At 42.7% G+C, this 27,811-nt stretch overlaps 1 protein-coding gene across 1 annotated transcript in view; it reads right to left on the minus strand.

The window, feature by feature from the left end:
* Window positions 1-5,146: 5,146 nt before the first annotated feature.
* LOC139452857 (shootin-1-like) overlaps window positions 5,147-27,811 on the minus strand; it is a 42,270-nt gene continuing 19,605 nt past the window's right edge. Inside the window, exons 3-16 of the mRNA XM_071234495.1 lie at window positions 22,508-22,568; window positions 21,553-21,647; window positions 18,856-19,015; window positions 18,163-18,260; window positions 12,841-12,922; window positions 11,632-11,726; window positions 11,330-11,476; window positions 10,478-10,652; window positions 8,961-9,048; window positions 8,089-8,135; window positions 7,612-7,724; window positions 7,385-7,435; window positions 5,669-5,792; window positions 5,147-5,232 (exon numbers count right to left, since the gene is read on the minus strand). Of these exons, the coding sequence (XP_071090596.1) occupies window positions 5,162-5,232; window positions 5,669-5,792; window positions 7,385-7,435; window positions 7,612-7,724; window positions 8,089-8,135; window positions 8,961-9,048; window positions 10,478-10,652; window positions 11,330-11,476; window positions 11,632-11,726; window positions 12,841-12,922; window positions 18,163-18,260; window positions 18,856-19,015; window positions 21,553-21,647; window positions 22,508-22,568 (1,407 nt within the window). The 3' untranslated portion in view covers window positions 5,147-5,161. The remainder of the gene's footprint in view (window positions 5,233-5,668; window positions 5,793-7,384; window positions 7,436-7,611; window positions 7,725-8,088; window positions 8,136-8,960; window positions 9,049-10,477; window positions 10,653-11,329; window positions 11,477-11,631; window positions 11,727-12,840; window positions 12,923-18,162; window positions 18,261-18,855; window positions 19,016-21,552; window positions 21,648-22,507; window positions 22,569-27,811) is intronic.

The following is a 27,811-nucleotide window of genomic DNA, read 5'->3' on the forward strand; positions in this document are numbered from 1 at the left end:
TACAGGTTGACCGGCTACCATTGTGAAGATTGTTGTTGATGAGTCGGTTCTATGGTGTTGTGTTGGCTTGTTGCATTAGTGTTTGAGGATATCTGGATTTGATCACTATGATTCTATAGCGTTGTGTTGGCTCGTCGCATTAGTGTTTGAGGATATCTGGATTTGATCACTATGATTCTATAGTGTTGTGTTGGCTCATTGCATTAGTGTTTGAGGATATCTGGATTTGATCATTATGATTCTATAGCGTTGCGTTGGCTTGTTGCATTAGTGTTTGAGGATATCTGGATTTGATCACTATGATTCTATAGCGTTGTATTGGCTCGTCGCATTAGTGTTTGAGGATATCTGGATTTGATCACTATGATTCTATAGTGTTGTGTTGGCTCGTTGCATTAGTGTTTGAGGATATCTGGATTTGATCATTATGATTCTATAGCGTTGTGTTGGCTCGTTGCCTTAGTGTTTGAGGATATCTTGATTTGATCATTATGATTCTATAGCGTTGCGTTGGCTTGTTGCATTAGTGTTTGAGGATATCTTGATTTGATCACTATGATTCTATAGCGTTGTGTTGGCTCGTTGCATTAGTGTTTAAGGATATCTGGATTTGATCACTATGATTCTATAGCGTTGTGTTGGCTCGTTGCATTAGTGTTTGAGGATATCTGGGTTTGTTCACTATTATTCTATAGTGTTGTGTTGGCTCGTTGCATTAGTGTTTAAGGATATCTGGGTTTGATCACTATGATTCTCTGTTTGATAAGAGTCCAACGTGTTTAAGAAATAAAATGAACTGTAACCTGTTTCCTTACATTTTAATTCCCCCCCCCACCCCCACCCACCCCAGCTGCTCCCCTGAATGTGGATATACAGAACTCTTGGTAGGGAATTAAATTAAGTAACACTTGGCATTTTTATGCAGAAACAAATATAATGTGTAGAATATATGTGAACTATTTCATTAGAAGAATACAAAAACAAAACTTGTAGAAACTCTAATATTGTACAAAAAATGCCTATCAAAAGTTTACATCATCAACAACAACATCTGCATCAGCCTCACAGCCACTGTTGCTTGTGTCCCAGCAATACTGCAATCTCATTAAAATCAGATCTTAGTTCTCGCTATAGCTGAACAAAGATCTGAGGATAGCCCATTCCGGTTCATGTTACCTTTCATCCGACCAATCAAAGTGTCGCTTACCAGATCATGAAAGTGACAGTCGGAATGTGTTTCCTAATCATGCAACCTCAGAAACGGTAACTCAAGGTATTACGAACAACAGTTATGGCCCATGCGACTGATTCCATCAATCGCTTTCTCTCGCTTCCGTAGGATAAACATTTGAACGCAGGAGGCGTTTCACAGTACGTGGGAAGCACTGCCATACAATGTCAACCATATATTAGACATTTCGGAACGTTTGTTTGTTCAGTTTTCAAAATTTAAATCGAGAACTGTGTCAACATATTTTTCAAGCGTAGTCTGAAATGGAAGTCACTAGGTTGAAATGAGTGCAATAAAGCTCGAGAAAGCTGCTTTCTAATTGGCTGATGTTGACTTCTTGTTAGTCATTTCAGTGGTCGGTCAAAGTTCGCCAAAGGTCGTTCTGATGTGACCTGTAATGGGATGTCCTCAGATCTTTTTTAGCGACAGCAAGAACTTAGATCTGATTTACATGAGATTGAGTAATACTGTTTCTGTTGAGTATGAAACATCTTTGTAACAGGCCAGACAGACCAGTACTATGTCAATACCAGTCAATGATTAAGGGGCTTGATCAGCAAAACAGCTGTGTACTAAGGCCACTCCTTTTTATGAAATATTTTATGGATTTAGCTTGGGTTAGTCTAAATAAAACTAAAATTACACACAAAAATTAGGCTCAATAGTTTTTTAATAATTTGGCAGGAAATTTGATTGTTTTGGATGGAGCCATTGGACAAAAAAATAAATATGGACTATTTTCATTTTCATTTCTGATTGTGTCCGTAAATAAAAAACAATTAAATCTAAAAATAATAATAGAATTTAAAACCATAAGACTATTTTCTAAGACTATTTTCGTTATAATTTCTAGATGTGGCCTTTTGTCCTTGTTGGTTAAATCAGTAAACTAATACATAACAAATGAGTAGCCTCAACATCAGATATGAGACATGATAGTTCACAAAGTCGGTAAGTAATCTGTTGCACGAAACAGGCCCTACTGCAAGGCCTGGTTGTGTGTATGTTTCTCCATACTGGATCAGGCTGTACCTCGATTCCCACATGGTGCTGCTCCTGAAGATAGAGAAGAATACTTTGTTCTTTCAGCTCCATGGTAGTCAAAGGAGGGCTTCAGAGATCTCATTTGACCTTCACCCTTGACCTCCATGTGTGTTGTGTTCAGCTGTTACCATCGTGGGGGTTTCTGTAAAATGACAAAAATTCATAATGGAGATACAGTAAACTACGATTATAACGAACACGCTTATAACGAACTGGCGGATATAACGAACTTACTTTTTGGTCCCAACTATTTGCTGTAGTTATGCTGTATATATGCTTATAACGAACTACGGTTATAACGAACTAAAATTAGTAGTCCCCATGAGTTTACTGTATATACATATATTACCTACGAGGGCAAACATATCAGCGTTCATAAAATCATGTGTGCCCTAGGGTCATATCACGTCTCGAGACAACAGTGTATTGTTTCCATAATCCGGATGGCATAGTTGACGTCATTTGAATCTTATCATGACGTGAGGTCAGAATGACTTCACTAGAAATGACATCGAAGCTGAAGATTGTTGATGTCATTCGACAAATTGTGGTTCCGCTGCTGTTGCGACTTGCTGTCCATATAGGTAAACACTAAAATTCGTCTCTGTATGTAGACATCTTCTTCGGTAATAAATATTATTATTATATTCATGTTCATGTCATACTATGTTTACGACACTCATGTCGCAAACATTGTTTGACATGAGCACGAAGATCATAACTTCTACATATAAACGTATATACCTTTGCAGTTGTAGTAGCATATCTCTATAATTATGCAAAACGCTATGTAAGGTGAATAAAGGCTTGCATAAGGCCAGTATGTCCTGATTTCAGAGAAAAGTCTGGTCACATGATATGCAAATTAGCTTGTGGCAGTGGTGTAATGCTAAGTCAACACTGCACCCGAGTATATAAAATGTGAGTACAGCTGATTGATATTTCGGGCTTAGTTTCAGAGAAAATACACATGGTAATTTTAATCTCTGCATATAAAACAATGCCTAGCAGATCAGGAAATATAATTTAAAAGGTAAATCATCATGTCTTGTGATGTTTCATCGCAACTTTCAAATTTTTACTTTATGACTCATTTTCATGAATTTGTATGTAACTGACAATACTGAATGAAATTTTGAATAAACTTAATAAAATATACATTCATTAAGAATCATCGTCTACAATCTAGGCTGCATACATTCATAAACAAAACATTACTTGTCACTGTAAGTTGATTAAGTGTCATTCACTACAAACACGTGTTAATTATCCAATAATTAATGTGTTCTCTTCAGCAATAAATATCTGTATAAGGCTCTTTCCTAGAACGAAGGTCAGGATCTTGGACCCCGACAACAGCGGTATATCGAGGGTTCACTGTACTACCAACAATCACAAAAACAGGTACTGGAGATCACCTTCCCTGGACATTCACTACTTAAACCAGGTTGTACTGTTTTGCCTAGAGTTTTGCGACACAATGAATCTACTTTTTAAATGCACTCAAAATGTTTAACCTGATTTCCACTGTCATTAGGTTTTCAAAGAAAATGTATTGAAAAATCAAAAAGGCTTTCCTAGACCTATGGGAAATGAAAACAACTTGTCTAAGGCAGTGCGATTTGCTGTGCAGAGTTGCATCCCTTGGGCATGCAGAAACCTATGATCGTGGGTTTGAATCCAGTTCGCCCCGATTATGTTTCTAGGTTTGTCAGCACCATACCCGTGCTCGTGGGTTTCACTGAGGTGGTACACGTCTAAGACCTGCATCACTTTGGGCTTTCCTCCCACATTAAGCTGACACGCCGCGATATAACTGGAATACTGTTAAAAAGCGGCGTTAAACCCAACTCACTCACTCACTCATTCATGAGGCACTCAGAATTGCAGAACAGTTTGCACTATCTGATCGATGTCAGAAGCACAGTTGGATGCAGGTCAAAGACGAAAAACACTGAGTGTAAACAGCTGTTGCCCTACTTATGAAACCAAGGATCATCTTCAAGGTAATCTGAATCCGGCAACCATATACTACAAATTGTGGCATCTACACTAAAACCGAAACCTGTGATCACTGAAATATATCGCAACTCAATCTGGAATACACCTTACCACTAAAGGCCATCTAAACAGAGGCAAAGAGTTTTGCATCCTTGATGATCTAATGTATTTTATTATGATAAATACCCATTCAAAATAATTACTTCTTTTTGGAGTCATGTAACTATCTCCATCTCAACCATCCCTATGTTAACAAAATCTCTCTCATGAGCTTAATATGGACACTGGGGTGAGTGAGCTATCCCACTTTAAGCACTACTTCTGCAATATCACGGAGAGGGACACTAGAAATGGGCTTCACACATTTTACCCACGTGAGGAATCAAACCCAGTCCTTTGACGTGACAAATGAACACTTTGACCACTGGGCTACTACGCCGCCCCTCGAACAACAGACACATGCCACAACTGTTCAGGTGAGGCAAAATACATATCACAATAATAATATAATAATAACTAGCGCTGGTATCCAGTTCGAAGAACTGCTCAAAAGCGCTTCATTTAAGTCTACACAAAAAAGAGACATCACACAGCTAGGAAAACCCAAAGCCTCAATACTCCAAGAAAGATTTGGTGAAAAGATAGGTTTTGAGTCTTGATCGGAACAAAGTAGGACTGTCAATGTTCCTGATATCCAATGGCAGCCTATTCCATAGCTCAGGGGCAACTTTGACGAAACTCCGACCTCCAAAAGTCGCCGTTCTAACACTAGGCACAGAGAGTAGGGACTGGCAGCTTGATCTGAGAGATCTCCCAGGCACGTACTCTTCAAGAAGCTCGCTCACAAAGCAGAATAAGACTCACCTGCTGCCCCTTTCTTCTCTGTTACAACTTTGATTCTCCTTTTTCTTCTTCCACAGTAGGCAATGATTTAGACTGGTGTACCGTGGCAAATACTGTAGAAAGAACACACCCGTCATCAACTCGGACAGGAAGCATGGTCAGTATAAAGATGGACGCTTGATACGATCTATATTTAGGGTCCATTGTATAAAATAAAAGAGTCTAAAAAAGAATGACTCATTTTGAGGTGGAATCTCCCAAATTTCCAAGGATGCATATTTGATCAAAATAGTTATTTTTATCGTGAAAATCATTCAAACAGGATCAATATTTTTACGGTGGAACAGTTATTTTAAATCATGAAAATTATTCAAAAAGGATCAATATTCTTACAGTAAAACAACTGTCTTTTGATTTTCATACTACTCTCTCTGATCACAGGACAATTAATCCATTTGTCTCCAGGATAAGTGACGGATTCCTTATTCTGGGGTATATTAGAGTCAGAGAGATAGTTTAAGGTCCCAAACTCCCGGGGAAATCCCTCACCATCTTCATTCTCCGTGTCTGTTTTCCGGACCCGTCTGAAGGCCTTTGCCAGCTCTGAGTTCTCATCTATGCCTGGCACTGTCGCCGATAAATCCCCCTCACTGCGGGTTCGTTTCATCTTGTTCTGGGATTCAGAAAACATATGTATCCTACACAGTCAACTTAGGCTGGTTCCACAACTAGTCTCATGTTAACTGTTTCTGATGTCTGAAGCCATCATCTTCAGTGAAATGATATAAACTTAACGTCCTGGGGACTATCCAAATGTGTGACCAACCCTGAGATAAGGGACCTTATGGGTGAAAATTCACATTTTTACTTCTTACTATCTTACTAAACTACAGTATTTTAGGACCACAAAATACATTTGATAAGCTTCAATTCATATTTATTACAGAGTGACATGGCATCAAACACTTTGACTCATTTTCTGCAAATTCCCATTTTCAGGCTTATTACTGTTCATGTAATAATTGCAGTTTTTAGATATAATGTCTGATTAATTGAAAGTAGACATGTTTGCTGAATTTAAAAAAAATAATATAATGTTTTTATTACATTACAAGCTAACGAGAGAAAAATATACTTTTTTACAGTTCTAACACATGGCGATTTTTATGGTAGTTGGTTGGTTGGTTGGTTGTTTAACGCCGCACTCAGCAATATTCCAGCTATATAACAGAGGTCTGTAAATAATCGTGTCTGGGCCAGACAATCCAGTGATTAATATCATGAGCATCCATCCACGCAATTGGGATCGATGACATGCTTCAACCAAGTCAGTGAGCCTGACCGACTGGTCCCGTTAGTCGCCTCTTACGACAAGCATAGTCACCTTTTACGGCAAGCATTATGGTAGTAAGTGAACGTCAGATGTCTTTCTTTATGACATCACAGCAAAATTGTATCCCAGCACCAATAAGGTCCCTTTTCTCATGGGGGGACACATATAAGGACCAAATTACGCATAGCTCAAGACAAGCAGACACAATTCAAATAAGGATTTCGCTGAGACCATAAGATACATCATCTATAATAATATATCGAGTTGATAGTTAACATGGTTAAACTGTTCAATATTAATCTATTCGGTATCGTAATCCGGTGATTTGGAAACAAAAACAAATTTCACAGAATTACTGGTAAAAAGATTGCAGGCACAGGTGATGACAGACTTTGGCCAGTACTGTAAGACAAGTTCATGAATGCTGCAGGTACTGTGGGTAGCCTAGTGGTTGAAGTGTTGGCTCTTCACACCGAAGACCCGGGTTTGATTCCCCACATGGGTAGAATGTGTAAAGCCCATTTTCTGATGTGGCCCCGTGGTGATATTGCTGGAATATTGCTTAAAGCGGCGTAAAAACATACTCACTCACTCACTCACTCACTCATGAGTGAGTGAGTGAGTGAGTGAGTGAGTGAGTGAGTGAGTGAGTGAGTGAGTGAGTGAGTGAGTGAGTGAGTGAGTGAGTGAGTGAGTGAGTGAGTGAGTGAGTGAGTGAGTGAGTGAGTATGGTTTTACGCCGCTTTTAGCAATATTCCAGCAATATCACGGCGGGGGACACCAGAAATGGGCTTCACACATTGTACCCATGTCGGGAATCGAACCCGGGTCTTTGGCGTGACGAGCGAACGCTTTTAACCACTAGGCTACCCGACCGCCCCAATGAATGAATGAATGTTTCAAGCAAGCCTAAACACCCTAGTTCAACTCACCAACACATCGTGCAGCTGGTGCATGGCGCTGTTGGGTCCAGGCACTGACTCCTGAAACAAGTAAACTCATAGAGACACACCTGACTTGATTTTCTCTTTCATGTTTGCATATTACGTATTGCATCGCGTTGAGAACTACTGACATTAACACAGACCTTTCTAACATCAGTGAGAACTACAGATGATATTACATTCCTTTTGATCAGGCTGAAGATGTCCGTACATACCTTTCTCACAGGTTTCAAGACTTTGTTCAGAGATCGGCCATCTTTGATTCTCTTCATCATTTCGTCGAGAGCCTTGCTGTAGCCATCGTTGGTCGATGCTCCACCCACTGCCACTATAAACATCAGACAAAGTTAGACCTAGCTGTCAACACCACAGACTAGGGATGGGACGAGTCCAAATTTACTACACAGCTAGCCAACCCCCTATTACCCGACCCTACCGCCTCAAGAGATAGGTACAAAATGTCCGATTGGGAATTGTTTGACCAGAGCCCTGGCAAAATATTTAGGTACGGTATAAAACAATCTGGTCATGCATACACTGAAGTTGACTGATGTTTTTTCTAAAAAATATATAAATCAGAAGGAATGTGGGAATAGTCAGAGAGAAATGCAAACAGTCGTGACCTGTAGGTTGAGTATAACAACCTATAAATACATATACCCACAAGGGACCACTGAACAGAGCATACTTACATTTCTTATTAACATCTGCCTTTAACTTGGTCTTCCGTCTGAAGAATCTGTGAGGGAATAACTTAACACGTTATGACAAGTCTCACTTCGTTCATTTGCTTGTTTGGTTGTGTCCTAGAGTTAAAGTATGACACAAAATGAGCCAGCTGTTTTCACCTTTTTGTTTGTTTGTTTGTTGTTTAGCGCTGTACTCAGAAAGTATTTCACCTTTATGATGGCGGTCTATAAATAATCTTGTCTGTATTGGACCATTCAGTGACTAACATCATGAGCATCGATCTATGCAACTAGGATACGATGCAGGCATCAAGCAGGTCAGCGAGCCTGACCACCCGATCCCCTTAGTCGCATCTGACGACAAGCATAGGTTGCTGAAGACTGCACTTGGTGAAGGAATAGGGATAAACCATATTCGACATAATAAGCGCCCCGCTCTAATAAACCCCCACCAAATATATTGGCTAGTGAACAATCCCAATTAGCACCCCTTCTGATTGATCAATATACAGAAGACTTATTTATTCGTGTATAATACTCACTCATGTGTTATATGCACCCTTAGTTATTGGCAATTAAATTCTGGAAAATATATCTGTTGTGTATGATACGCACATACTTTTCTTTTGTATCGTTTCAGGCTGTCAGCATAAACTATGAAATTTATAATCTTTCAACTGTTTGATTTTTTCACGAAAATTATATTCTAACAATATCCCCCTATTTCTAATTTTGAGAGTGTCCCGGGCACTTATTACGTAGAATACGGTATATTGAGTAATTGCTGTATTTTGAATATTGTTGTATTAAACTGAGGTGTGTACCAGTGCCTGTTATCATTTGGAGAAATGAACATTGAGTATAAGTAAACTCACGTTTTCTTGACAACTGGCGGTGGTGGGGGTGGGGGAGGGGGAGGTGGCGGCTTTGTGGCATCCTTGTACTTCTCCTCCAGTGTCTTGTCTGCAAGATACGGTAACACCATCATAACCTCATAACATCATGTAATTTCTTCACAACATCATTGTAACCTCATAACATCATGTTATATCTTCATAACATCATGCAATATCTTCATAACATCATGTAATATCTTCATAACATCATTGTAACCTCATAACATCATGTAATATCTTCATAACATCATTGTAACCTCATGTTTGTTTGTTGTTTAACGCCGCACTCAGCAATATTCTAGTCATATGACGGCGGTCTGTAAATAATCGAGTCTGGACCAAACAATCCAGTGATTGACATCATGAGCATCAATCCAAGCAATTGGGATACGATGACATGTGTCAACCAAGTCATCGAGTCTGACCACCCGATCCTGTATAAGTCGCCTTTTACGACAAGCATAGTCGCCTTTCACGGCACTCATGGGTTGCTGAAGACTTATTCTACTCTGGATCTTCACAGGTAATATTTTCATAGCATCATGTAATAATATCCTCATAACCTCATATAATATCTTCATAACATTATAACCTCATGTAATATCTTGAAAACATCATGTAATATCTTCATAACAGCATGTAATATCTTCAAAACATTATGTAATATCTTCATAATATCATGTAGCATCTTCATAACTATCACGTAATATCTTCAAAACATTATGTAATATCTTCATAATATCATGTAATATCTTCATAACTATCATGTAATATCTGCAAAACATTATGTAATATCTTCATAATATCATGTAATATCTTCATAACTATCATGTAATATCTTCAAAACATTATGTAATATCTTCATAACTATCATGTAATATCTTCAAAACATTATGTAATATCTTCATAACTATCATGTAATATCTGCAAAACATTATGTAATATCTTCATAATATCATGTAATATCTTCATAACTATCATGTAATATCTTCAAAACATTATGTAATATCTTCATAATATCATGTAGCATCTTCATAACACCAGTGTAACCTCATAACATCATGTGACATCAACCATATGATTGAAAGCCCTGGAGACATATGGTAATGATAGATCAAGGACCATTATTGGAATGAATATGGAATTTCATTCAGTGAGCAGCAGATCATGGTTAATCTGAGGGACGTTAGCACACAATAAGAAATCAGTAGCCATCAGTCATTTCAGATGACTGATCAATGAAAGACGCATGTCATCGTATCCCAATTGTTTGGATCGATGCTCAAGAAGTCAATCACTGGATTGTCTGGTCTATATACTTGATATTTTACAGACCACTGTCAAATAGCTGGAATATTGCTAATTGCAGCGTTATATTACAAACAAATAAACAAACAAACAAACCAGCCGAGGTCATAACAGGAATGTAATTACTTCAAAGATGGCTGGGATGCCGCCTATGATATTTGCTAGTCTCAAGTAGTTGTTGTACTCACACTGTGCCTGCAAGTCTGCATACTGCCCCTCCATCTGGGTGTACTTCTGATTGACCTCATGCATTCTGGAACTCAGGGAGTCTCTCTCCTCCAGAAGGGACTGGTTGTCAGTCTCCAGGGCTATCATCTCATCCTTGTTGCTGAGTTCAGAGATCCTTTCCTCGAGATCCTTCACCTAAAGGAGACAACACACTACTGATAGAAGGCTTGATGATCTACCTTGACATCCTTCACCTAGGGGAGACAACACACTACTGATAGAAGGCTTGATGATCTCCCTTGACATCCTTCACCTAGGGGAGACAACACACTACTGATAGGCCTTGATGATCTCCCTTGACATCCTTCGCCTAGGGGAGACAACACACTACTGATAGGCCTTAATGATCTCCCTTAACATCCTTCACCTAAAGGTGACAACATACTACTGATAGAAGGTACCTGTGAAGATCCGGGGTAGAATAGGTCTTCCACTCACGGGATCGGGTGGTCAGGCTCAATGACTTGGTTAATGCATGTCATCGATCCAAATTGCGTAGATTGATGCTCATGATGTCAATCACTGGATTGTCTGGTCCAGATTTGATTATTTACAGACTGCCATCACATAACTGAAATATTGCTGAATGCAGCGTTAACAACAAACAAACAAACTGATAGAAGGCTTGATAATCTCCCTTGACATCCTTCACTCGTTTATAGATGACCTCCTTTTACATAATTGACTTCAAGGGGTGATTACATGTACTGATAGAAGACCTGCATGATCTGTTTGTCTGGTGTTCCCCCCTCCCTCACCTGGCTGTGTCTGGTGTTCTGCCCTACACAGATCTCTATAAGTCCCACCCTCACCTGTTTCCTATGTTCCGCCCTCAGCTTCTCGAGCTCCTCGGTGAGTTCTTCCACCTCATGCAGAGCCTTCATCAGCTGTGGGTTGTTGGCCACCTTCGACAGCAGGATGCTGCTCTCCCTCTTCATGGCAGCGTTGTTGGCGTAAAGCTGACACACAATAATAGGTCAGCAACACGAAAGGCAGTGCATGATTTCTAGGCTACCTACTCTTTACAAAGCTCACGAGTGTTTCATTCAAAAAGGATACAATTACAGTTTCTAATTATCATTCATCACGTTTAGAATTGGAAGTATGTCCTCACCTCTGTTGCAAACGTTTCAGCCGAGTTCTGACACAAGATGGCTGCCTCGTACTCTTTTCTCAGGGACTCATATTCCTGAAATGCCTGCTCAGAAGCTGTGGACAAACAGAAGGTACATCTTTCAACTTGCTGGAACATATTTATGAAATATTCACTACAGAGGATACAAAATACCTTGCATGCAATTGATTTTTTTTCACTACTCAAACAAAATCCTCCAGAGTTGTTTCCCTGTGTGGACTGATAACCTTCACCTTCATAATCTCCATGTCTCCAAGTTATTCATTTATCATCCCATGAGCTTCACCTATAGTTGTTTTACTAAGCTGTTATTCAAATAGCGGTATTGACATTAAATACTGACTTTTAGATAGAGCTTTTAGCAAATCTTATTAAAATTAGATCTTGCTACCACCAGGGGCGGTCGGGTAGCCTTGTGGTTAAAGCGTTCGCTAGTCACGCCGAAGACCCGGGTTCGATTCCGGACATGGGTACAATGTGTGAAGCCCATTTCTGGTGTCCCCCGCTGTGATATTGCTGGAATATTGCTAAAAGCGGCGTAAAACCATACTCACTCACTCACTCTTGCTACCACCAAACAAAGATCTGAGAACATCTCATTATGAGTCCCATTGGAACAACCTTTCATCTAACCAATCAAAGCGATTTCTTATCAGATCAAGAAAGTAACAGTTTGAATATGTTTTCTAACCATGCAACCTGGAAATGGTTAACACAGGGAATTCTGAACGCCAGTTACAGGCTCTACGACAGATTCTGTAAAAATCATGATCTATCTCACTTCAATGGCATAAACATTTCAAATAAGAGACTTTCCATTGCCCATGGGAAGAACTGCCATACAATTAAACATGCCAGAATTTTCTTAAGCATGATATCGATATTTTTCAAAATGTAATCTAGAATGGAAGTCATCAGTTTGAGATTTGTGTCGTAAAGCTCGAGAAAGCTGCTTACAGACCAATGTCAACATTTTGTAAGTCATTTCATTGGTTGGTCATAGTTCGCCAAAGAGTTGTTCTGATGTGATCCGTAATGGGATGCCATCAGATCCTTGTTTAGCGTTAGCGAGAACAAAGATCTGATTTTAATGAGCTTGAGCTTTCAGCTTGAAGAAACCACCAAGGCTGTTTTCGTTGTGTGGATTGATAACCTTCACCTTCAGCTTTTACAGTCTCCATCACTGACCTTGTGTGAGTTGTTTGAATGCATCTTTGTGCTGGGCCAGTGCTTCCTTCGTCTGCTTCAGTTCCACCCTCACATTATCGTACTGGCAGAAATATAACAGTAGGGTCAACAGCAAAGTCATTTGAACGTCAAGACTCATCACAAAAACACAACCATTAAACTTAAATTAAGTTACACAATCTGGTGTCCATCTAGTGGTATCCTTCAGCACTGTAATAACACATTGTGTGAAATGGAGACATTTATGAGCAACCATGAGATAAGGGACTTTTGGGGTGAAAAATCACATTTTGACTTTTCATTATAATTTAAAACTATAGTATCTTTGGAACACAAAAATACAATTCACAAGCTACAATTCAAATTATTACAGAGATACACAACATCAATCATTTGGACTTATTTTCCGACTTTTGACTGTTTATGTAGAAATTGAAGTTTTCAGAATTGAAAGTAGACATGTATGCTGAAAGGTTTTGAAAAGCTATTACATTAAGAACTGACGAGAGAGACATAAGATATTTTTGCACTGTCCGCACACTAAGGATCTCCACTGCTGAAGTTGACATCAAACATCTTTATGATGCCATAAAACAATTGTATCCTTGCTCCCATAAGGCCCCTTTGCTCATGGTGGGTCACATATACTGTCTCTCTATGTCGCACCTCCTCTTGTCTCCTCCTGACCCACCTCCTCATGTGTCTCCCTGACCCACCTCCTCTTGTGTCTCCCTGACCCACCACCGCTTGTCTCATCCTGACCCACCTCCTCCGGTCTCCTCCTGACCAACCTCCTCTTGTGTCTCCCTGACCCACCTCCTCTTGTCCCCTCCTGACCCACTTCCTCTTGTGTCTCCCTGACCCACTTTCTCTTGTGTCTCCCTGACCCACCTCCTCTTGTGTCTCCCTGACCCACCTCCTCTTGTCTCCCCCTGACCCACCTCCTCTTGTGTCTCCCTGACCCACTTCCTCTTGTGTCACCCTGACCCACCTCCTCTTGTGTCTCCCTGACCCACTTTCTCTTGTGTCTCCCTGACCCACCTCCTCTTGTGTCTCCCTGACTCACTTTCTCTTGTGTCTCCCTGACCTACCTTATCTTGTGTCCCACTGATCCACCTCCTCTTGGCGTCTCCCTGACCTACCTCATCTTGTGTCTCCCTGACCCACCTCCCCTTGTGTCTCCCTGACCCACCTCCTCTTGTGTCTCCCTGACCCACCTCCTCTTGTGTCTCCCTGACCAACCTCCTCTTGTGTCTTCCTGACCCAAATTCTCTTGTGTCTCCCTGACCCACCTCCTCTTGTGTCTCCCTGACCCACCTCCTCTTGTGTCTCCCTGACCAACCTCCTCTTGTGTCTTCCTGACCCAAATTCTCTTGTGTCTCCCTGACCCACATCCTCTTGTGTCTCCCTGACCCACTTTCTCTTGTGTCTCCCTGACCCACCTCCTCTTGTGTCTCCCTGACCCACTTTCTCTTGGGTCTCCCTGACCCACTTTCTCTTGTGTCTCCCTGACCCACCATCTCTTGTGCCTCCCAGACCCACCTCCTCTTGTGTCTCCCTGACCCACTTTCTCTTGTGCCTCCCTGACCCACTTTCTCTTGTGTCTCTCTGACCCACCTCCTCTTGTCTCCTCCAGACCCACTTCCTCTTGTGTCTCCCTGACCCACTTTCTCTTGTGTCTCCCTGACCCACCTCCTCTTGTGTCTCCCTGACCCACCTCCTCTTGTCTCCCCCTGACCCACCTCCTCTTGTATCTCCCTGACCCACTTCCTCTTGTGTCTCCCTGACCCACATCCTCTTGTGTCTCCCTGACCCACTTTCTCTTGTGTCTCCCTGACCCACCTCCTCTTGTGTCTCCCTGACTCACTTTCTCTTGTGTCTCCCTGAACTACCTTATCTTGTGTCCCACTGATCCACCTCCTCTTGGCGTCTCCCTGACCCACCTCATCTTGTGTCTCCCTGACCCACCTCCTCTTGTGTCTCCCTGACCAACCTCCTCTTGTGTCTTCCTGACCCAAATTCTCTTGTGTCTCCCTGACCCACATCCTCTTGTGTCTCCCTGACCCACTTTCTCTTGTGTCTCCCTGACCCACCTCCTCTTGTGTCTCCCTGACCCACCTCCTCTTGTGTCTCCCTGACCCACTTTCTCTTGTGTCTCCCTGACCCACCATCTCTTGTGCCTCCCAGACCCACCTCCTCTTGTGTCTCCCTGACCCACTTTCTCTTGTGCCTCCCTGACCCACCACCTCTTGTGTCTCTCTGACCCCCCTCCTCTTGTCTCCCCCTGACCTACCTTATCTTGTGTCCCACTGATCCACCTCATCTTGGCGTCTCCCTGACCTACCTCATCTTGTGTCTCCCTGACCCACCTCCCCTTGTGTCTCCCTGACCCACCTTCTTTTGTATATCCCTGACCCACCTCCTCTTGTATCTTCCTGACCCAAATTCTCTTGTGTCTCCCTGACCCACCTCCTCTTGTGTCTCCCTGACCCACTTTCTCTTGTGCCTCCCTGACCCACCTCCTCTTGTGTCTCCCTGAACTACCTAGCCTTGTGTCTCCCTGACCCACCTCCTCTTGTGTCTCCCTGAACTACCTAGCCTTGTGTCTCCCTGACCCACCTCCTCTTGTGTCTCCCTGACCCACCTCGCCTTGTGTCTCCCTGACCCACCTCCTCTTGTGTCTCCCTGACCAACCTCCTCTTGTGTCTTCCTGACCCAAATTCTCTTGTGTCTCCCTGACCCACCTCCTCTTGTGTCTCCCTGACCCACATCCTCTTGTGTCTCCCTGACCCACTTTCTCTTGTGTCTCCCTAACCCACCTCCTCTTGTGTCTCCCTGACCCACTTTCTCTTGTGTCTCCCTGACCCACTTTCTCTTGTGTCTCCCTGACCCACCATCTCTTGTGCCTCCCAGACCCACCTCCTCTTGTGTCTCCCTGACCCACTTTCTCTTGTGCCTCCCTGACCCACCACCTCTTGTGTCTCTCTGACCCCCCTCCTCTTGTCTCCCCCTGACCTACCTTATCTTGTGTCCCACTGATCCACCTCCTCTTGGCGTCTCCCTGACCCACCTCATCTTGTGTCTCCCTGACCCACCTCCCCTTGTGTCTCCCTGACCCACCTTCTTTTGTATATCCCTGACCCACCTCCTCTTGTATCTTCCTGACCCAAATTCTCTTGTGTCTCCCTGACCCACCTCCTCTTGTGTCTCCCTGACCCACATCCTCTTGTTTCTCCCAGACCCACCTCTTATTGTGTCTCCCTGACCCACATCCTCTTGTGTCTCTCTGACCCAAATTCTCTTGTGTCTCCCTGACCCACCTCCTCTTGTGTCTCCCTGACCCACATCCTCTTGTGTCTCCCAGACCCACCTCCTCTTTTGTCTCCCAGACCCACTTCCTCTTGTGTCTCCCTGACCCACCTCCTCTTGTGTCTCCCTGACCCACCTCCTCTTGTGTCTCCCTGACCCACCTCCTCTTGTGTCTCCCTGACCCACTTTCTCTTGTGTCTCCCTGACCCACTTTCTCTTGTGTCTCCCTGACCCACCATCTCTTGTGCCTCCCAGACCCACCTCCTCTTGTGTCTCCCTGACCCACTTTCTCTTGTGCCTCCCTGACCCACCACCTCTTGTGTCTCTCTGACCCACCTCCTCTTGTCTCCCCCTGACTTACCTTATCTTGTGTCCCACTGATCCACCTCCTCTTGGCGTCTCCCTGACCTACCTCATCTTGTGTCTCCCTGACCCACCTCCCCTTGTGTCTCCCTGACCCACCTTCTTTTGTATATCCCTGACCCACCTCCTCTTGTATCTTCCTGACCCAAATTCTCTTGTGTCTCCCTGACCCACCTCCTCTTGTGTCTCCCTGACCCACATCCTCTTGTTTCTCCCTGACCCACCTCCTATTGTGTCTCCCTGACCCACTTCCTCTTGTGTCTCTCTGACCCAAATTCTCTTGTGTCTCCCTGACCCACCTCCTCTTGTGTCTCCCTGACCCACATCCTCTTGTGTCTCCCTGACCCACTTTCTCTTATGTCTCCCCGACCCACATCCTCTTGTTTCTCCCTGACCCACCTCCTCTTGTGTCTCCCTGACCCACCTCCTCTTGTGTCTCCCAGACCCACCTCCTCTTTTGTCTCCCTGACCCACTTCCTCTTGTGTCTCCCTGACCCACCTCCTCTTGTGCCTCCCTGACCCACCTCCTCTTGTGTCTCCCTGACCCACCTCCTCTTGTGTCTCCCTGAACTACCTAGCCTTGTGTCTCCCTGACCCACTTCCTCTTGTGTCTCCCTGACCCACCTCCTCTTGTGTCTCCCTGACCCAAATTCTCTTGTGTCTCCCTGACCCACCTCCTCTTGTGTCTCCCTGACCCACTTTCTCTTGTGTCTCCCTGACCCACTTTCTCTTGTGTCTCCCTGACCCACCATCTCTTGTGCCTCCCAGACCCACCTCCTCTTGTGTCTCCCTGACCCACTTTCTCTTGTGCCTCCCTGACCCACCACCTCTTGTGTCTCTCTGACCCACCTCCTCTTGTCTCCCCCTGACTTACCTTATCTTGTGTCCCACTGATCCACCTCCTCTTGGCGTCTCCCTGACCTACCTCATCTTGTGTCTCCCTGACCCACCTCCCCTTGTGTCTCCCTGACCCACCTTCTTTTGTATATCCCTGACCCACCTCCTCTTGTATCTTCCTGACCCAAATTCTCTTGTGTCTCCCTGACCCACCTCCTCTTGTGTCTCCCTGACCCACATCCTCTTGTTTCTCCCTGACCCACCTCCTATTGTGTCTCCCTGACCCACTTCCTCTTGTGTCTCTCTGACCCAAATTCTCTTGTGTCTCCCTGACCCACCTCCTCTTGTGTCTCCCTGACCCACATCCTCTTGTGTCTCCCTGACCCACTTTCTCTTATGTCTCCCCGACCCACATCCTCTTGTTTCTCCCTGACCCACCTCCTCTTGTGTCTCCCTGACCCACCTCCTCTTGTGTCTCCCAGACCCACCTCCTCTTTTGTCTCCCTGACCCACTTCCTCTTGTGTCTCCCTGACCCACCTCCTCTTGTGTCTCCCTGACCCACCTCCTCTTGTGTCTCCCTGACCCACCTCCTCTTGTGTCTCCCTGAACTACCTAGCCTTGTGTCTCCCTGACCCACCTCCTCTTGTGTCTCCCTGACCCACCCCGCCTTGTGTCTCCCAGACCCACCTACTCTTGTGTCTCCCTGACCCACCTCGCCTTGTGTCTCCCTGACCCACCTTCTCTTATGTCTCCCTGACCCACCTCCTCTTGTGTCTCCCTGACCCACCTCCTCTTGTGTCTCTCTGACCCACCTTATCGTGTGTGTTCTTGTGACTCTCCCTCTCCGTGTGCAGGTCTTCCCATGTCTGCTTGAACTGTGCCGACAACTGACACCGCTCTTCCTGGAGCTCTGCAACAACCACAACATCACTGTTGATTCATTTCAATATGACAGCAGTTGCTCTCCTGAATATCTACCTTTCAACAAAGTATTTGTTTGTTGTTTAACGCCGCACTCCAGCTATATTCCAATATTCCAGCTATAGGACGGCGGTCTGCATAAAATCAACTCTAGACCAGACAATCCAGTGATTGACATCATGGGCATCAATCATTGTTACTGAGATACAATGACATGAATCAGTGAGTTTGACAAACCTGATCCCATTAGTCGCCTCATATGACAAGCTTGGGTTGCTGAAGACCAGTTCTAACCCGGATCTTCACAGGGTTTTAACAAGTACAGTAATAGGAAATACAAGCATGCACTAATCATATGTCCTGTCCAAACAGCTTGGTCATGAAAGCATTTTCTGTTAACACGAAATAACACAAATTACAAGCAATTGTACCAAAACATTACACTGATATAAAAGTGTTTTTGTGTGTGTGTGTGTTTTTGTGAGAGTGTGTTTGTTTTGATTTTTGTGTATGTGTGTGTTTGTGCATGCATGCATGTGTGCGTGTGTGTAGTTGTGAGTGTATGTGTGCTAGAATTTACACACCTGTAATCCTGTCATTGAGACTGTTCAGGTGGTCCTCTGCGAGGCTGTCCTTGCTGAGGTCAAGGTCACTGACCTCCAGCTCCCCATCTACAATGTCCTTATCGACCCTGTCCAGAATCGCCTGGCTCATCCGCTTCAGATTGCGATTCTGCTTCGTCACCTGGCAACACAACATGTCAGGTTTTACCCCTCCGTCTCAATTTCAACATCCTGTAGTCAGTATAATGTATTTAAGTGAAAAAAGACCCTATTTTCTTGCCTATAGTGCACTCTGTTTTCAAACAATATACAGCTGTGTAGGGGTGTGTTTGTTTGTTTTGTTTGTTTGTTGTTCAAAGCCGCACTCAGCAATATTCCAGCTTTATGAAGGCGGTCCGTAAATAGTCTGGACCAGACAATCCAATGATTGAAATAATGAGCATTGATGACATGCATCAACCAAGTCAGCGAGCCTGACCACCCGATCCCGTTAGTCGCCTCTTACGACATGCACAGTAACCTTTTACGGTAACCATGGGTTGCTGAAGACCTATTCTACCCCGGATCTTCACGGGTTGTGTAGGGGTGTGTGCTCATAATGCATGCAAACAATGAGTTTAGATTTAATTTTTTTTCCCCAAATGCAATGACATTACTGTGAGCATTACATTATAGTAACCATATTCAACGTAATGAGCGCCCACAGCAATATTTGCTGATATACTGGCAAGTGAACAATCCCGATTAGCACCCCTATTGATTGATCAATGTACACAAGAATTATTTATTCGCGTATAATACACACTCGTGTGGTATATGCACCCTTAATTATGGGCAATCAAGTTTTGGAAAAACATATTTATCGTACATAAACATTTCAGGCTGTCAGCATAAACCACAAAATTTATCTTTATTTTTACTTTATCTTTACTCTATTTCTAATTTTTAGATCGCCCGGGGCGCTAATTATGTCGAATACAGTAAGTTATATAACACAACTGATGCCTTTGTGGAAACCCAGAAACAATGGTGTCATTTTATTTTTGGTAGATACATGTCATCGTATCCCTATTGTGTAGATTGATGTCAATGATGTCAATCATTGGATTGTCTGGTCCCATGCTTGCTGTAAAAGGCGACTATGCTTGTTGTGAGAGGCAACTAACGGGATTGGGTGGTCAGGCTCACTGACTTGGTTGAAGCATGTCATCGTATCATCATGAAGATTGATGCTCATAATGTCAATCACTGGATTTGGAGCTGGGCCTTTGTGAGTCATGGCATGGACTTGATATATAGTGGCTTGTGACTTTTAACATAATAATATATATCATTTCTTTGCTATTTTGGTCAAATCAAATGTGTGTGTGTTTATTGTTAAGGGCAAACTTAACACTATTCCAACCAGCCTGTAAACAATCATGTCTAGACTAGACAATCTAGTGATTGATATAATGAGCAGCGATCAGTCAGGTTACATGGACATGCACAACAACAAAGTCACCGAGTCTGACCACCTGTTCCAATAAGTCACCTCAATATGACCAACATACCGTATTCGACGTAATAAGTGCCCCACTCTAATAAACTCCCACGGCGATATTTGCTTATATATTGGCTAGTGAACAATCCCAATTAGCACCCCTTCCGATTGATTAATGTACACAAGACTTATTTATTCGCGTATAATACGCACGAGTGCGTTATATGCACACTTAATTATGGGCAATTAAATTCTGGAAAAATATATCTGTAGCACAAAAACATTTCAGGCTGTTTCGAAATTTATCTTTCAACTCAACTTTTTTTCACCAAAATGATATTCTAATTTTGAGAGCGCCCTGGGCGCTTATTACGTCGAATACGGTAGGTTGATTCAAACAGGGACCATATTTATGCTATTTTTATGATAACATATTTTGATCGTCACCGTTTTTCCTGACAGATGCAGATCCTGATGTCGTTCGAAGACATGAAGGAAGCACACAATGGAAGGAGGATGTAAGTCACCTGTCACCAACAGCTACCTTCACTCCTTCGTCACAGATGGTAACATACAGCTTCCTTAATGCACTCAACAAAACAGCCTCCTGAGATTGTGTTTATGTATTTATATCTAGACATTGATTTGTTTGTTTGTTGTTTAACTCCGTACTCAGCACTATTCCAGCTATATGAAGGCGGGCTGTAAATAATCTAGTCTGGACCAGACAATCCAATGATTGATATCATGAGCACTGATGACATGCATCAGCTAATTCAGCGAGCCTGACCATCCAATCCTGGGATTGACATCATGAGCATCAATCAACACAATTGGGATCGATGACATGCATCAACAGAGTCAGCAAGCCTGACAACCCGATCCCGTTAGTCGCCTGTTATGACAAGCATAGTCTCCTTTTACGGAAAGCATGGGTTGCTGAAGACTCTAAACATTGATGATAGCCTGGCACTGCAGCACTACTGATGCTCATGTAGGGTTGTGGAGAGTTATATGTTGTGTTAATGTCCACAATGTCCATAAGCAGTCCCTAAACTTGATTTTCAATGATTATTGTTGACATTGTCTTTGTGAATATTGAAACTTACTCTTTTTAGTATAATGCTCGGCCTACCTTTGTGGCATAATGCTTTGCTTACTTTTGTGGTACAATGCTCAGCCTACCTGTGTGGCATAATGCTCGGCCTATCTTTGTGGCACAATTCTCGGCCTACCTTTGTGGCATAATGCTCGGCCTCAAAGCGGCATTCCAGCTCCAGCTCGTACTTCTGCTTGATGACCTCATACTCCTGGTAGGCTGGCTGCCATACTGTTGAGATAAATACTCTACTGCATTTCCAGGTTATTGTTGAAGAAATTCACACACGACAATAGTAACTCCTAAAATATGCCTTCAGTACAATGGGAAATAAAATCAAGGTTGCCAATAACTATTTCTAGGTTAGAATTAGTACAATACAAAATATTATATTTATATATCCAAAAATGCATCAAGGCCAATTCTTCCAAATGAATACGTCACAGTATCAATTGCAGTCATTTTATTAAACCTTATTTACAAATGACACAGTTATATTGACATGTTACTGTAGCTACCCTGGTCATATTACTTATACATGTGAGTAAGTGAGTGAGGGAGTTGGGTTTAACGCCGCTTTTAGCAATAAACCTAGTAACATAATCAGGGCAAACTGTGATTAGAACCCACAATCATAGGTTTCTGGCATGCCCAAGGGACGCAACTCTGTCGGCGAATCATGGCGCCTTAGACGACTGGGCCACTCATGCCCCCGATATGGTCAATAGGAGTGAGTGAGTGAGTGAGTATGGTTTTACGCCGCTTTTAGCAATATTCCAGCAATATCACGGCGGGGGACACCAGAAATGGGCTTCACACATTGTACCCATGTCTGGAATGGTCAATAGGAGGTGACATAGATGGGATGCAATAACCACTGGTGGCGCTACTGTCAAGCCCAGAAATTCCATCCTAGTTCAGCTGGGGTGCCAACTGTACTTTTGCAATCAGTTAACTCCCTTTGCCTCGGGAGGATGCTATATACCCTGGCAACCACCCAAGTTTTTCACTGACCACCAATCACAATGTACCACCCACCTGGTTCCCAGGCAACCATCCACCTGTTACCCCGACAGCATCCCTGTACTTACATTCCTTGACACTGTTGAGCTGCACATCTTTGTCCTGAACCTGCTGGACCAGAGCTTGGAACTGAAACATAGCAACTCGCTGTAAGCAACATAGTAACACAGTGTAACATACTAACACTCTTGCCATCATATCACCGTATATCACTGTCCATATAGCAGCACCACGTACCTGTACAAGCCTTCAAAATCTATGCTAACTTATATATCCCGTCTATAAGGCGAATCGGAATGAAGCACGTCACCAGTCATACACAATCCCTACACTCTTCCAAAGAACAAATTTCATTGTATCCCTTCAGCGAAATGAACAGATCATAACAATTAAACTTGGTCAATCCAAATTTAAAATTTGAGAAAATATATGATGATTTTGCCGATTAAATTGTATTCCTGTTCTGCTGTGCATTGTTTTATATGCAGAGATTATGATAACCATGTGTAGTGTCTCGTAAACTAAGCCGGAAGCAGCCATCAGCTGTACACACGTTTTCTCGGAATCTACCGGTGATACGGTTAAAACGTAACCAATAATAAAAAAATGACAAATGATCATAAAAATTGTATCTGAAACTATTATTTTATCTGAAATAATTTATTCCAGTATCATGCTATTTTATTTGCAGCTTAACTATATATATTTGAAATAAATTAATAACCATAAGCGTAGCACTTTGGAACAGCTGAGTGCAATTGCTTGGTATTTTTTCATATGGAACAATTTGACCAATCACCGGCGATGCTCCCCAACTCACGATGGCGAAAAGTTGATGTTGACATATAATAGTCAAACTACAACAAATATGACTTTCAGCGAGTTAATGTATGACATTTATGACATATATATATATCCATTCTCTATCCACTAAAGTACTGAGTTTGAAATTTGATGTAGCCCCACTGTAGACAAAAACCTCTTATCTATATTTGAAACCCTGAGTTACAAATTAACATAGGAGTTATCTAGTCTTCACATGGACTTCAAAACACAGTTGATTTATTTCCATATATATGGATGGCATGCTGTTTGCTAAAAACAATATATCCACAAATGAATATTCCATTACAAATGATAAAAGAAAATTTATCCTTTCAGGGTCATGTTGAAATTTTGAACGTCATTTGCAGATAGAAACCACAGTGTTTTTGTTGACTTCAAACCGACCTTACATATCTTTTCAGATTGTAGAAAAATGTTTACAAATAACGGACATGCCCTTATCTTGATGCAGGGAGGCATCGTATCTGAGCAGAAGAGCTGATTTCAATTCACTATCATTACATCTTCAGACCCGTGAAGATCCGGGTAGAATAGGTCTTCAGCAACCCATGCTTGCTGTAAAAAGGTGACCATGCTTGTAAGAGGTGACTAACGGGATCGGATGGTCAGACTCGACGACTTGGTTGATGCATGTCATCATATCCCAATTGTGTGGATCGATGCTCATGATGTCAATCACTGGATTGTCTGGTCCAAACTCGATTATTTTCAGACCACCTTCATATAGCTGGAATATTGCTGAGTGTGGTGTCAAACAACAAACAAACAAGGATGTCAGTTCAAAGTTATGTAATCTGTTTTCGACTTGTGGGCACGCCAATAGAATGCATGTCTTCCTTGTCCTGATAGATAGCGTTTAAGTCATCACAAGGAAGTCCTGAACAAAGGACAAAGAAACATACACACAGCTTATTTACAAAGTGCTATGTTTTTTCAGTTTGTGTGTGGGGGGGAGGGGGGAGGAGAATGAGCTTCAAGGGTGAAATTGGCTTCATAGACTTTCAACTCAAGAAGTTTCAAGATCTGTTTCACTTTCCTAACTATTAGATGCGGAGATGATATGCCCTAATAACCTTGTTCTAGGGTAAACAAAATCAGTATCACTATGAACAATTAATCAACTGGCACAGTGTCCTACTGCTTTTTACTTGACCTTGTGATTTTCACTAGTTTCAGGATAGCATAGTTATCACGCACTGCAGTCTGAAATATCAGTTAAATGGTCATCGCTACGTACTTATTAGGGCTGGGATGAGTCCCAATTTACTAGCCGGGTACCCACTCCCCTATTACCCTACCCTACCCGGGTACCCACCCCCCTATTACCCTACCCTACCCGGGTACCCGCCCCCCTATTACCCTACCCTACCCGGGTACCCGCCCCCCTATTACCCTACCCTACCCGGGTACCCGCCCCCCTATTACCCTACCCTACCCGGGTACCCGCCCCCCTATTACCCTACCCTACCCGGGTACCTTCCCCCCTATTACCCTACCCTACCCGGGTACCCGCCCCCCTATTACCCTACCCTACCCGGGTACCCGCCCCCCTATTACCCTACCCTACCCGGGTACCCGCCCCCCTATTACCCTACCTTACCCTACCCGGGTACCCGCCCCCCTATTACCCTACCCTACCCGGGTACCCATCCCCCTATTACCCGACCCTAATCGGGTACCTTCCCCCCTATTACCCTACCCTACCCGGGTACCCGCCCCCCTATTACCCGACCCTAATCGGGTACCCACTGTAGGTCACAGGAGATGTCCGATTGGGAACTTTTTTAGCATAGCCCTTGCAAAACATATTTAGATACATGTATTAAACAATCTGGTCATGCATACACTGAAGTTGACTTAGTTATATCATTATTCCACCATATAAAAGTCAGAAGGAATGGGTGCACAGTCAGAAAGAAATGCGAACATTAATGACTTGTAGTGTAACCATAGAGTTCCAGATAATTTTTGTCAATAAACAATATATCACATGATTAACCACGGGTCTGGGTAGTCCTGTGGGTACCCGGGTCCTACTCAGTACCCACCCGACCCGGGTACCCAAGTTACCCGTCCCAGCCCTAGTATTTACACATACATTATCTGTCACAATTTCTTTATCCTTCGGCATCTTCTTTCAATTAAGTTTACATTAATCTTCAATGCTTGCTATATCTGTCTATAAAGGACAACAGCTTTACGATATTATCCTTCATTGATCAATTGTACATAACAATAATATGAAAAAGAATCTATATCGGAACTTCACAACATCAACATCTATTTTCAGTTTTGGTTTCATTGTGTATCTTTAAAAAATATATGCACATATATTTAAATATATATAATTATTTGATTTGAAGTTTACACGATATACAGCTTTTCCATTGAACGAGAGGTCAGTCACATGACCGCGAAATTGTCGTTCATAGGTGTATGAACAACACAATGTGACGTTCATACGGTTTTTACGAGACTGTGTTCTTGAAATGATGTAAAAACTGACTGACTACTTCCACATTCCTGGGGAAACCCCTGGGAATTCCCTAGCACGAATACACACAGAAGCATTCTTTCTGAACATTAAGACCCTTTAAACTTGAACATGAATATCCTCGCTACGACCCATCCCAATGAACAAAATGAAGAAATGCACATCCAAACTATCGTAGTACCGACTCGATCCGTGTCTAGGCTGGTAGTGACAGTCTACAGCAATCTATGAATTCACCTTTGCATCTATTTGACACATCTTTATAATCATCTTTCAATAATTGGCCAGTTGATCAATGACTAAAACGTGTAACCTCCAACAGGTTCATTAAAACAACTTCCGAAATCTCTCCCATCACGTTTATCATGTTGGCCATTTTGACGTCTTGTACTTGATGAAAATGTATTACGATGCACGGTCATTGTGACTTACTAACTGAGGTAGTTCTTAACAGACTTTTCTTATCTAATGAGGATATTATTTGAGTACATTTTACAGTAACTGTAACTACAAAATTTGTCCCTGTTGAACATGTTCAGCATAGATAAGCTCATATCACCTCTTGTTATGAGGAACTATTTTATTCCACAATACAGCTGGTTGTGGTATGGCTGTCAGAGTAAGCATGAAGTCACACATGCTAAATATAATTGTGTATACATCAAGGTTTATGTCCTTTGAGGTAAAAAATAGTGATATAAAAAATTATAAGAATTGACTTTCACACTGTGTGAGTTCGTTTGAGTAGGATCCTTCTAGGGCTGGGATGGGTAACTCGGGTACTCGGGTCGGGTGGGTACTGAGTAGGAACCTTCTAGGGCTGGGACGGGTAACTCGGGTACTCGGGTCGGGTGGGTACTGAGTAGGATCCTTCTAGGGCTGGGACGGGTAACTCGGGTTCTCGGGTCGGGTGGGTACTGAGTAGGACCCGGGTACTCACAGGACTACCCAGACCCATGGTTAGTCACGTGATATATTGTTTATTGACAAAAAATATCTAAAACTCTATGGTTACACAAGTCACTATTGTTCGCATTTCTTTCTGACTATGGACCCACTCCTTCTGACCTTTATAGGTTTGAATAAAGATAAAACTTCAGTCAACTTCAGTGTATGCATGACTAGATCGTTTTATACGTGTATCTAAATACATTTTACCAGGGCTACGGTCAAACTATTCCCAATCGGACTTTTTACACCCAAGTCTTGAGACATATAGCGGGTATCCGGGTAGGGTTGGGTAATAGCATGGTGGGTACCCGGGTAGTAAATTTGGACTCGTCCCATCCCTAGAACCTTCATAGAGTGAGGGCCAAACATTGTATGAACATTGTCGCAGGTTCCGCCGTTCATACAGTTTATCCCTCACTTTATGAAGGTTTATACTCCAATTAAGTCACACAAAGTCAATTCTTAAATAAGCATACAGTAATTTCAGTTGAGGGAGTTCCCTGAAATAATCGAGGAAATCATTGTGAAACCCACAGTTTGTTTAACCTCCGTCACCTAAGACACATTATCAGAATTACCCTAACTGGGCCCCGTTCCACAAAGCGATCTTAGCGCTAAGATTGTTGTCATGTATTACCCTGATGGTAGTCTTTACTTATACAAGAACGCAACACAAGCATAATGATTAGAACACTTCATTCACGTCTGGTATTTCGGACCGCCACTGCACAACTGCCCACACTCGTGCGTTAACCATGACGTCATATCTATGACATCATCATATATTGGCGGGAATATAGCGCATGCAAGATAGCGCCAATGACTAGCATGTAAATATACCACAATTGTAACTCCCATACGTTAACACAGGCTTACGACTAACAATCCCCTTAGATCACTTTGTGGAATGGACCCTTGGACCATATTAATTTATCATTAGATTGTCATCAATTCCTGGAAAAGGCGTAGGCATTTAAATTTTGATCCTTTACACACAAAAAAAAACTGTAATAAGTTTGTCACAACCAGGATGCGGGTGGGCAGTGTGAGATAACTTTATATGTGGTTATTCACGCTTTCC

The sequence above is a fragment of the Haliotis cracherodii genome, unplaced genomic scaffold (assembly GCF_022045235.1).
Source record: "Haliotis cracherodii isolate W230 unplaced genomic scaffold, xgHalCrac1.p SCAF_9, whole genome shotgun sequence".
Taxonomy (NCBI): Eukaryota; Metazoa; Mollusca; class Gastropoda; order Lepetellida; family Haliotidae; genus Haliotis; species Haliotis cracherodii.